The sequence below is a fragment of the Oryzias latipes genome, chromosome 13 (genome assembly GCF_053564925.1).
Source record: "Oryzias latipes strain Hd-rR chromosome 13, Olatipes_Hd-rR_3.1".
Classification (NCBI taxonomy): Eukaryota; Metazoa; Chordata; class Actinopteri; order Beloniformes; family Adrianichthyidae; genus Oryzias; species Oryzias latipes.
Window position 1 is genome coordinate 4,424,130 of NC_136249.1, and position 12,483 is coordinate 4,436,612.

Sequence of the window (12,483 nt, forward strand, 5' to 3'; positions counted from 1 at the left end):
GAGAATTGAAATGCAGTAATTGCAAAGCATTTGTAGCTTTTGTTCTGCTTCTGCCAGAATGTGATGAAGCGTGACCTTTGCACAGGAGATGAAGCTTGTAACTCTGCTGCATGTTTGTGACAAGCGGTGACCCTGCCCAGCCTCACTTCCCTCAAGGAGAGGACTCTACTGTTCCAAGCACAGAGGGCTTATCACAGTCTTTAGAATGAATAGATTCGAGTTCATTTTTGGCAAATTGTTGTGGAAAAGAAATCTGATGAAAACTTTAATGAAAAAACCTTTGATTCCTGGACTTCTGGGACAAAAAGAGTCCTTAATGTTGTTTATGAAGATGTGAAATCAGATTTACTTTTTTTTTTCTTCCAGCAACAACCCCACCTGCAAACTTTTTTGTGTTTGACACTGAAGACAAAGTTCTGTAATGATTTTCTGATATCCCGTTTTTAAATCCAGCTCAGCGTGAGTGGAACTTGTAAACATGGATCATCGTTAACGTCTACAGGCAAAGGGACACCCGTGTCAGCTCACATTTGCTTGATTTACCATGATTCTCATGATACGAGACCCATTAAACCCTCTGAGAAAAAAACTGGAAGAATACAGAAATCTGTGAGTTTTCTTGTTGGTGGGATCGTTTTCCAGCGGTTGAGAGGTGCTGATTGCTGCTGCTGATGGAACAGCAGAGATCCTCTGTTGGCATTTTTGGCTTCTTTCACTGTTTGTGTCTGCAGTAAAGGCATTTGCAAAAAAGAAACACACAGAAGCTTTGAACACACAGAAGTTAAGACACAATCAGATGCATCCATCCGTTTTCTTAACGCAGTACATCCCTTTGGGGGGTTGCCAGAGCCTGTCCTAACTACTGTTGGGCGAAGGCGGGGCACACCCTGGACAGATTGCCAGGCTGTAGCAGGAAAAACAATGACTCCCACATGCACACTTTAGGGCAGGGGTTGCCAACCCCGGTCCTCGTGGGCTGCCGCCCTGCTTGTTTTGCAGCCAACCCTGCTTCAGTAGATGCTGATTAGCTGGATTGAATCAGCCCAGTTTCTGATTGACTGAACACCCTGATCCAGCTGAGCAGCAATTACTGAAGCAGGGTTTGCTGCTGAGCAAGCTGGGCAGTAGCCCAGAAGGAACAGGGTTGGTGACCCCTACTTTAGAGTAATCAATTAACCCATGAAGAATGTTTTGGACTGTGGGAGGAAGCTGGAGTGCCGGGAAAAACCCACACATGCATGGGAAGAAAATGCATTTCCTCAATGAAAGGTCCCAGACAGAATTTAAGACAGGGCCTTCTCACTATGCGATGAGAGCGCCAACCACTGTGCAACTGCGCACACCCCATTAATGAAGACACTGCAGCAACTTTGTTAGAGCTGAAAAATAACCCTGTAAGATCAGAGGCACAGAGACCAGATCTGCGGACTGAACAGACCTTTTCATCTCACAGAAACAGATCGACATCAATGCTGAGAAACCGAAATTATTTATGTCATCAGATTTCTTATCTTATCAGCGCTCAAAGGTCAGAGTCCTGCAAGATATCAGATTTATAACCTGACAGGATCAGGTTTTTATGGAGTTTGCTTGCTCAGAACCAGAGCTGTCTGATAAGTGATCCATGGGTCAGGTCAGACATGACAAACGTCACACAGGGGCTTCATCCTGTGGAGGAAACAGGTCAAAGGATTGTCTTAAAAAAAAAGAAAGAAATGTTTGAACATGAACAGGGAGGAGAATAAATGTTAATTTAATGATAAATGAAGAATAATTACTTAAATGTCATCTTTTTCAGACAGAATTTGCAACAAAACAATAGAAGATAAAAATGTTAATCTTTCTAAAGATCTAAAGTTACTGACATAATAAAACAAAGCTAAAAATACAAGAACAGAAGGTAAAGAGGCATTTTCTCTGGGCTCTGAGGAACAAAACAAACAAAAACTCATCAGGTGGGAGAACCGAGCAGAACAGAATCTGACTATGTGATGAAAATGCATGTGAAACATGCAGACGTTGTCACTCACAGCAGACATGACGAGTGTTAGAGTACTTATGCAGAAAGCAGCACAAGAAAACTCATTCGGCATCAGATGGATGTCAAAACAGCCTATTTACACGCACCCACAGACTGAGAAATATATATGGAACAACCAAAGGGTTACGAGAAAAAATCAGAGAGTGGTGAAAAACTAGTGTGTATGTCGCAAAAATCTCTTTATGGTTTAAAACAATGCATGTAACAACGATGTTACATGCATGTTTAACTGAGAATGGATTTGAACAAAATTCAGCCGATAGCTGTGTGTATTCAAAACAGAAAAAGGATGAAGGTCATTCTACTAATATGGGTTGATGATGTAATTTTGGCAGCAAACAAAGAGAGTGTTCTGGAAAGTGTGAAAAAGATGCTAACTGAGAGGTTTAAAGTGAAGGACATGGGAAGGCTGAAACATTTCCTAGGAATAGATTTTGAGCAGACACACAGTGAAGTCAAAATGTCACAGGAAATGTATGTGAATAAACTACTGAAAAGGTTTGAAATGAAAGACAGTAGGTCAAGAGAATCCCCATGTGAGTCAAAACTTGTGTTTTCAGAGAATGCTGAAAAAATGAAAGCTTCAAGAAAATACAGAGAGGCAGTGGGAAGCTTAATATACGTATCCACTTGTACCAGACCTGATCTTAGTTTTGTGGTCAGTTATTTTTCTGAGCCAACAGAACAACACTGGAACACAGTGAAACACATGTTCAGCTACCTTAAAGGTACAGCAAAACAAGGATTAAGTTTCAAGCATCAGCCTTGGTGATGGAGGCTCTATCATTTCATGGAAGACAAGAAAACAACTCACAGTGGCATTATCCACCTGTGAAGCTGAATATATGGCTTTGGCATCAGCCATACAGGAATGCATTCACTTGGAGCATTTGCTCTAAGGTATAGACAAATACCAGTACATTCAAACAAATATATTTAGTATTATAAACTATTTGGTAGTATAAAAAATGTAGGCATATTGATATTAAGTACCATTTCATAAGGGAAACCGTAAAGAGTGGCAAGATGACTATAGAATGTTGCCCTACGTATAAAATCCTCCACCAAGAAAAAAGCTGTTAGAACAGTTGAAAGATGGTCACTTTAAAAATTTAACAGATTCCTTAGCCTTTCTTATTTTTGTTTCATTTTTGCTTAACCTGTTTTACGTTGTTATTATTATAGTTTTTTTAATTTTTGTCCATTTCCCTGGCAATTGTGAAAATTGTTTTTTGCACAGTGTGGAGTTTTGTATTTGGTATTTTGTAATATTTTGTGAAATATTTGTTAATAAAGTAAAAATTTAAAATAAAATAAAAATATTGCCCTACTGACCAAATGGTATGGAAGCATTTGTGTAGAATAATTAAAAATAAAAGTCAAAACCAGAAATTCTGGTATTTGACTTTTCATTTTCAACAAGTTCTCTGGTAAATGTGTAGCAAAATTAATTTAGAAATGTCTAATTTGACAATTTAAGTGATTTAACAGAAATGCTTTTTCATTTTCAAAATGTAACTGCATCAAATGACTAAAAATTGAATTGAAAAAGCAATACTTAAAAATGCTTTTTCATTTTATACTTTAAAACCGCTCATTCTGTCATAATTAAAACTAAAAGCATCCCACAATCCTTTGCTGCCAGCAGACCCAATGTGCACGTGACCGCCACTGCAATGTTTCCACCATTGTGTCTTTGGGTAGGTTAGTTTGGTTCCGTTACTTGGTCTCTTCAGCTGGAAAAGTTAAAGTTAAGTTTGTTGCCTGAGTTAATTATGTTTCTGTTGACCTCATTTAAGGACCCAGTTGGTAAATTGTTTACATTTTTTAGAGAAAAAATTAAACTTTCATTTTTTGATAAAGGTTCTGTTGTCCCCTTTGGCCACTCGATCTCTCGCAAGGTATTTTAGCATTAAGCAGAAAGTTTCAGCATCTTCAGCGACCACATTCAGCTTGAACCAATCACACTTGCATTATTGTAAGTTTCATGTGTTGTTGCTCTGTCTGAACAACATGTTGTATTCAAATGACCTTCATGACTGGGATTTAACTAGTTGCTTTGCTGGGTAATTTCTCTCAAAAACAACTAGCAGCCCAGATCACAAAGGTCATTTAAACACAACAAGTTGTCCAGGCAGAGCAACAACACAAACTAGAATTTTTTTTTTTTACAAAAACGCAAGTTTGAAATGCCTCAAGCTGAATGTTGTCGCTGAAGTAAGGTCATCCTTTACTAACAGACTAGAGTAATTGTTTTTATCTGAAACACATGGGTGACACAGATACTATATTAAAAGAGAAGCAGCTGAAGCAACAAGTATTTAATATAATTCATAGAAAAATGCATCAGTTTCTCTATGCTGCCTCACTCAGTGCTGTGGGGACAGAATGAAGCGTTCCATTTCAGGCCACAAGGAACTGAGCACCTGCAGTACATATTTATTATAGAATTATATTTTTCTTATTTCCATCGAGACATTAATAAATAGAACATTCTTGTTTTTCTTTTTGCCCTATTGAACGAATGTGGGTCACAGAAACACGGATGTAGCGGCGGAAAGCGGCTTTTGCGGCAGGACGGAGAGCGTATGCAGACATGGAGACATGATTATCGGTGCTTTTGTGCTTATAAAAATAAATAAATCTGATCTCTAAACATCATCCGTGTCCTCCATGCAATGCACTGAGACACACACAGAAATGTGAAGGTATCTGCCTTAAATCCAAACATCACTAACATTTGTGTTTATGAATGACTAATCACGTGAATAATTATTTCGTTCGCACAATTGATTATTTGGAGGGAACGAAATATTTTGTGGGAACAAGATATTAATCTGTGGGAATGGAATATTTATTATTTTATCCATCTCAGTTCCCGAGCTCAGTACAATGCAAGATCTGACAGCAGACATAGTTTTGAACTGCTGTATATTCTATAACGAGTGATCACTTTCCTCCCAAAATCAACTTCAAAAGGATTTGGACAAAAACATGTTTGACAACAGCACCCCCTGGTTGATGAAGTCAACACTTGTTTAGGACAAATGATGCAGGTTAGAGAAGAATGAAGCAGCTGAAAAACACGACTGGAAGACGCAGAGCGTTTTGTGTCATTTCATGGAGACATCAGTGTCATGACCAAACACCAAATGAAACCAGATTTGAAGTTAAAAAACAGATTAACTTTAAGTATCCACAGTATTTTTTACAAACAAGCTTCCAAGGACATCAGGTCGAGTTTCTTATAGAGAGTTTTCAGGACTGTGTTGGCATTGGCGACTCTGGTTCTGCTGGGTTTTGTGTTGATGGAGAACTAGCGGCATTCTGCAGCTCTGCCAGCATGTCGGTCAGCTTCAAGTCAAGCACAGCATCCCTGGATGACTCTGCCTGCAGGACAGAACCAGCAGTACAAATGGTTTTTTATTTTGATATAAATTTGCAGAATAAACCTCCAGAGGCTCACACCAGACTTACAGGAACAGCTCCTCTTCTCTTCAGGACCACGCCCTCAGACAACAAAGCCTTTCCAGTCTCTTCAAACAGGGCAGAGTCACTGAGGTCACTGTGGTTCCTTAACTCGTAGAACTTTGTGACAAATCTGGAAAATCAGAGGTAAAACAGAAACTCAATGTCTCAGGAAAGCCCAGCACTGACAAGCCCCAAAACAGGGATGAGGTCAATTATGAGTTGACTATGAGAACTGGACCAACTGAGTGTGGCGTCACACATAGGAAATGGTTTATTCCAGCTCCAACCAAACAAAGTCAATTCAGTAGCCATTTGTCATGACACGGATGCCGTCATGTTGGTGTCAGACGTCGTCAGTAAGCAGTGATTGGTCCAAATGTGTCTTCAGTCTTCGTTTCTATGGGAACCACTCTTGCCAATCAGGGGTGAGCTTGTTTGGAAGTCCCTACCACTTGAAGACAGCCAGGCGAAGTCTGCCGTCATTGGCTACACCAAATCTGTCAAACGTTTAGACCGTTTGACACAAGGCCCAGCAGGAACCACATGCTTTTGTTGAGGCATCTGATTGGCCAGTTTATGAATAACTTAATACATTTTCATGGGACCTTCCTGTTGGGCCACAGTATATAAACCCATGTCCCAAACGGTCTGATTTTTTTCAAGCACCAAGTTGGCTCAAAGACCACAGCCAAATCTGAATTCCTCCCCTACCCCTCTGGCTCTTCCCTATTGCTCTAATCGTAGGAGCATTTGTAGCTGTAGTGGTGTCGGAACTTGTTTTTTATGGGGAAGCTGTACCGACTGAAGGCTGGGCATCCCTCCGCCGGTAGGGCGATCTGCGTTAGGCTTGTGATGCGCATTTCTTCGCGTGTGTGCTTTGAAGCACAGAAGTTTACATTTACATGCAAGTACTTTTTGTTTTAGCATGACTTTTTAAAGTCATAACACCAATGTTGTGATGTATTTTCTGAGCGCTGGCAGCTACGCGCTAACGTAGAGGACCAGTTGATGACATCATCAAGTGGTAGTAACATCCAGATCTGAAGACACCATTTTTCCATAACTACATAAATGTAGGGGTTAGGGTGAAGCCGTAAAGGTAGGGAATGAATCTGCAGTCAGCCCACGTCACCAAAATCCCTCTGACGACGGACACTTGCCTCTGACAGGTGGATACAAAGTTTGGTTTGGACAGGTCAAGGGGCCGTGGGCCCGTCCCATACTGCTCATAGAACTTCCTGCAACACAAAACACCAGAGATGAGAAAACAACAAACCGGGGGGGGGGGGTATTCCAGGAAGCATGTTTAAACTAGCCTGACTTTGAGCCTGAAATCTGGCTGAAATCCGCCTGAACTTGCTTACTCTGGGTATGTCGGTTCCAAAAGACCGGATATGAGTTAGCGTGATTACGCTCGACTTGGTAACCCCGGGTTAATGCACGTGCACAGCAGGTACATAAAGACATTCTCAATGGAACGCCGCTTTCCGGAGTCACCATGGAAACGCGTAGTGAAAAAAAGAGAGAGCGCTATACGTCAGTGAGAAGGAGTCTGAGATTTTAATGACGGCGTATGAAGATTATACGTCCATCAAAAAAGTAATACTGCTGCATCATCAAAAGAAAGAGTTTCTGCCTGGAGAAAAATAAAAAAAGGAAACGCACGAGTCTCTATCTCCTTTCCATTTTCATAGTGACGCATATATATATATATATATATATATATATATATATATATATATATATATATATATGACTTATCCAACTCAAATGAATTACTTCAATTCGTAACAAGTAATTGGGTTACATTTATTTAACCTAATTTTATATGTCTATTAAACTCAATAGTCGTTTTTACAACTCAAATTTACATATTTATCTAACTAAATGTCATTTTACTCCAATTCAATTAAATGTTTTCCATCTTAATTGATTGTAATTGTTGATCTCTCATATGTCTAAGTTAGAGGTTGCAGATTTACTCATTTTTATAACATTAAAATGTATGATACTATGTGGATTTCCATAATGGAGCATGCATTCATTTATCATGACTCTGACTTTAACTTCAAGTCTTACAACAGTCAGAAGCACTAATGTTGTTAAACATCTCATCATGCTCTCCCTCCCTCTCACTCATGGTGCAGAAAGAATTAAACATAACAGGACAAATAACTAGACAAAACACAGTAAAATAGCTAAACAACTAAACACATTTGGTCAAAAACCCACACTTAAACCCAAATTTGTCCAGACAGGCAAATGGAACGGTATCCCACAATCCTTTGCGGTGCCGATCTAACAGCAGCACCAAAGTTACACCTAATTAATTGAATTAATTTGATTGAAAGTAAAATAAATGTCTGATAACTACGTGTTATTTTTACTTAAAAAAAGGGTTTATTTTAACTGAAGCAAATAATTAAGTTAGATCAAAGTAAAACGTTTATCTTTCCAACATCCATACGTGGTCTTATCACCCTCTCATGGTGGAAAAAGTATTATCTGAGCTTCTTCATCCACTAAATCATATTCAAATGGACACGCCATGCTGCTTCACCTCTCTGAAAACAAACTAACATTCAACTAAACCTGCTACAGACCAGGCTATGTTCAGAGCATGAGTTGCCATGGCAACTTTCCTTCCCTGAAACATACCTCCATTTCTGGAACCGAAAGCTGAGCTTATCAACTTCCTTAGCCTCAGACTTACCGTGGGAGCTAGCATAACCTGCTTTCTGGAATACACCCCAACTTCCTGTTTCTATAGCAGTTTATGACAACAAAAATACAAACATGTCTAAAGTCAGAGGAGGTGATAGTTTCTGGATCTCATGTCAAGCAATGACCCCCCTCCTTAAGGATATGACCCCCCTCCTTAAGGATATGACCCAGAGGTCAGCTCGTCTCCATTCGACAGCCTGTATCAGATGGGAAACATTTAATTGAATTTGGTTAATATTACATTTAGTTAAATATGTAAATTTGGATCACGGACTCCAAAGGAAAAGCAGCTGCTGTGAAGACGGTGAGGCCTGACAGAAATTGTTGACCAAGGATCTGAGAGGGGGGAGTCCACACATGGACAGAAAACTTTCAGACATTTGAGGACAATGGTGAGATGCTCACGCTCTGACTTCATCCTCTCTGTAGAAGATCTCAGGAACAGGGTCCTGCTTGTTGACTGCAGGTCTGGACTGTTGCTTCACATACAGTGGCTCTCTCTTCGGGGGAAACACCTCGTACACATCGTACCAGATGGGTTTGTCTGCCTTCTGTATCACACCAGACCGCATCAGGTCTCGAACCCTGCAAACCAGAGAAGACGTCAGTCAGGAAGCCTCAAACTTTAGCGGAGACCCAGGTTTCAAAACAGTTTTGAACGCGACCTTCAGGCTTCAACCTATGAGATTAGCTCTGCAGGAAAGAAGGGAGCTGGGCTAGACAGAGGTGTACGTCTCTGAAGTTTTGGTCAGGACAACATATCATCCCGATTAACACATGCAGACTGAGGCGGAGCATCTGACAGCTTTCAGATTTGTTCTGCAGCAGGATGCAGAGTCCAAACATCCATCTCAGTATATCTTCAGGGTGAGGAACAAGACAGTACGGGAAGTAATTGCAGTCCTGCTGAAGACCACGTGACATCGTGATGCTTCACAAACAGGAGGCTGGACGTGTGAGACTAAATCCGCGGCTTCGTTGGGCCCGGAACCTACATACATAGACGCTCATATTCCCATGTTAAAGTAAAAACAGTTACATCTTAAGTATTTAAACTACAGTACCCAATAAAACGACGCTGAAGTTGGCTTCCGATTCACAGCTTCCGATTCGCGAAGGCACTAAAGAAACATTCCGCTGCATTTTTCGCATTAAGATCACCCAAAACCGGGTCCTGTTCAAAAACCGCTGGACCTGGACTGCTCAAACCTGGATTAAATTATACATTAGATACTAAAGAACACATTAAATATAGTTTCTGATTTGTGAAACCTTCCTCTGATTTGTGAAAATGTCAAATAGGTTGATTTTTATTGCATTTTACGCAGTGAGTCCACCTTAGACCAGGTCCTGTTCAAAAACTGCAGGACCTGGACTGCTCAAACCTGGATTAAATAATAATTTAGATAGTAAAGAACACGTTATACCCAGTTTCTGATTTGTGAAACCTTCCTCTGATTTGTGAAAATGTGAAATAGGCTGATTTTTCTCGCAGTTTACACACTTAGTCCACTTCAGACCAGGTCCTGTTCAAAAACTGCAGGACCTGGACTGCTCAAACCTGGATTAAATTATAATTAAGATAGTTAAGAACACAATAAACACTGTTTCTGATTTGTGAAACCTTCCTCTGATTTGTGAAAATCTGAAATAGATTGATTTTTATCGCATTTTACGCACTGAGTCCACCTTAGACTAGGTCCTGTTCAAACACCACTGTGGGAAATAGTATCATTTCATCGAATTTTATGCAATTTAAGGATAATGGGGACAAGGGAAGGACAACTTTAAGGAAAACACCATAACAGGAACTTTAAAGTAAATCAGAAACCAAACCAAGAAATATTGAACAAAAAAACAAAACTTAAGTCAGGGGCTCATGCTAACCATGACCATAACTATTTGTCCAATCTGACATCTGTTGTTTCCCAGTTTCTTTTGTATGTTGAGATTTTGAGACTCAGTGCGTAAAATGCTTTAAAAATCAATCTATTTCAGATTTTCACAAATCAGAGGAAGGTTTCACAAATCAGAAACTGTATTTAATGTGTTCTTTAGTATCTAATGCATAATTTAATCCAGGTTTGAGCAGTCCAGGTCTAGCGGTTTTTCAACAGGACCCGGTCTGAAATGGACTCAGTGCGTAAAATGCGATAAAAAAATCAACCTATTTCACATTTTCACAAATCAGAGGAAGGTTTCACAAATGGTGGTCTTAGTGCGAAACCTGCAGCGGAATGTTTCTTTAGTGCCTTCGCGAATCGGAAGCTGTGAATCGGAAGCCAACTTCAGCGTCGTCCCAATAAAACCCTATACCGGCTAAGCAACAGTAACTGCAGGAGTCTCCTCTCGGATCGTTTCAAATGGTAATTTCCCGCCGCCCTCGTAAAGTTAACAAGAGTGAAAACCTTTTAAACAGGGAAGCGGGTAGAGTCTCACCTGCTGAACACGGTACCAAACCGCTCTAGCCTGCTGCCCGCCATCTCACCTCCAGAACCCTCACCTTCTTCTTCTTTTTGTTTAAATGGCGAGAACACCAACGCCAAGGTGCAGTACTGCCACCTACTGTGTTGGAGGGTGAGTCGGAGCGTGGGACCGATGAGGTCTATCACTAGAGGAGACATCACGTGGTTCCTCATGGGAGGAGAGCACCGCCATCTTGGTGAGGTCAAGTCACTGCTGCAGTGCATGCATGTCAACACATTTTTTGCGAAATGCCAGTTCATTGTGTGCGTTTCAACTGCCAAAAGCGAAAATATTATGCCACAGAGGAGTATACAGTATACTAGCACTAGGTTGTTATAGTTGTATAGATTTATACATTTCTGACTCAGTGACTGAACTTTTCTTGCAGGTTTCCAATGGAGTCAGTCTTCAGGAAAAAGTGGGCCTTAGCAATAAAAAGAGTTAACCCAGATGGATCAATGTGGTACCAACTAGTAATACAGTCTGGATATGTTCAAAACATTTGGTGGAAACAGATTTTGATAAGAGGCCAGACTGTTCGCTTGAACCCCGACACCATAACATCTGTGTTACACAAATTGATCACTAACGTGAATCAGTGAATCTATTGTTGACTTTTGGACTTATTGTTGTGTTATTATTGATTTATTATTATTATTAATACTATTATTATTATTATTATTTATTGACTTATTGTTTATTTATTATTAGTTTTACTTATTGTGGATTTATTATTATTATTTATTGACTTATTGTTGGGCTTTTCTAAATCATTTAAATTTCATGTCAAAGAGGTCTAAAACTTCTAAATGTTTAGAAATTATACTTAAAAGTTCTTTTTAATATTTTTTTTAATTGTAAACCGTCTTGCAACTATGTATTATCCTTCAACATAACCTGCTCCAGACCAGGTTATGTTCAGAGCATGAGTTGCTATGGCAACTAAGCATACCCTGCAACATACCTCTGTTTCTGGAACTGAAAGCTGAGGTTATCCGCTTCCTTAGCCTTAAACTTACCGTGGTAACTCACATAACCCTGCTTTTTGGAATACCCCCCAGGAGGAGTAATTTTACCTGCTTTTTGTGTGTGTGTGTGTGTGTGTGTTTTTCATTTGTTTTAGTCTCTGGGGCACATATGTCCCAGGCTTCTGTGATCTTTACATCTAATTGTCAAACATCAAATAACATGGTACACCAAAATTAGGCTGTAATTGTTTGTGTATAGACAAAAACTGAGCTGATGGTTTGTCCTACAATTGTGCGTCTGGTGAGTTTTCTTTACTATTAACAAAAACGATTATATCAGTACTACATATAAATCATTGATCTGATACAAATGTGTTATTCATCTGTGATAATTTTCCATTTAGATGGTTAAGGGCTATTTCTGCTTGTGGCATAAAGAAATTAATGTGGGGTAAACAGGGTTTCTATTATATTATTTATGTTTTTTTATTATGCATTTAATGGATTCTATATATGCATGTATATTGTATTGCAGAAATATGGTTGATTCCTGCCTTCAGTAGCAGATAATATGTGCTGAGGTCACCAGTAAGCCTGTTTTTGACTTTTGGTCTCTGTTTTCTTTCTGTACTGGAGTGTTTATGGACGACACCTGCAATGCAGACTAGACTAAAACACACAATTCTAGTGACATATTTTGTATGTTTTCGTCTTCCCTTGCTGGATAATAAAAAAGCCCTTTTGCCTTGAGGGCAGAGAGAGCGGACAGTCACAGAGCTTAACAGGTCGTGTTTCTCCACCTCCCCCCTTTTG

General features: G+C 39.7%; 1 protein-coding gene across 1 annotated transcript; it reads right to left on the reverse strand.

Moving 5' to 3' along the window:
• Positions 1-4,464: 4,464 nt before the first annotated feature.
• Positions 4,465-10,832, reverse strand: mrps23 (mitochondrial ribosomal protein S23). The gene is made up of 5 exons (XM_023961763.2): positions 10,676-10,832; positions 8,642-8,821; positions 6,673-6,750; positions 5,519-5,642; positions 4,465-5,431 (listed from the first exon to the last, which is right to left on the reverse strand). Exons 1-5 carry the CDS (start codon positions 10,717-10,719, stop codon positions 5,300-5,302), a joined length of 558 nt encoding a protein of 185 aa, XP_023817531.1. The 5' UTR covers positions 10,720-10,832; the 3' UTR covers positions 4,465-5,299.
• Between the last annotated feature and the right edge of the window lie 1,651 nt (positions 10,833-12,483).

Coding starts and splice junctions, on each gene's coding strand:
- mrps23 (XM_023961763.2), bottom strand. CDS start 10,719: ATGGCGGGCAGCAGGCTAGAGCGGTTTGGTACCGTGTTCAGCAG. Junction 5,643..6,672: donor TTTGTATCCACCTGTCAGAG/GCAAGTGTCCGT, acceptor CTGATTTTCCAG/ATTTGTCACAAAGTTCTACG. Junction 5,432..5,518: donor AGAGAAGAGGAGCTGTTCCT/GTAAGTCTGGTG, acceptor TCTGTCCTGCAG/GCAGAGTCATCCAGGGATGC.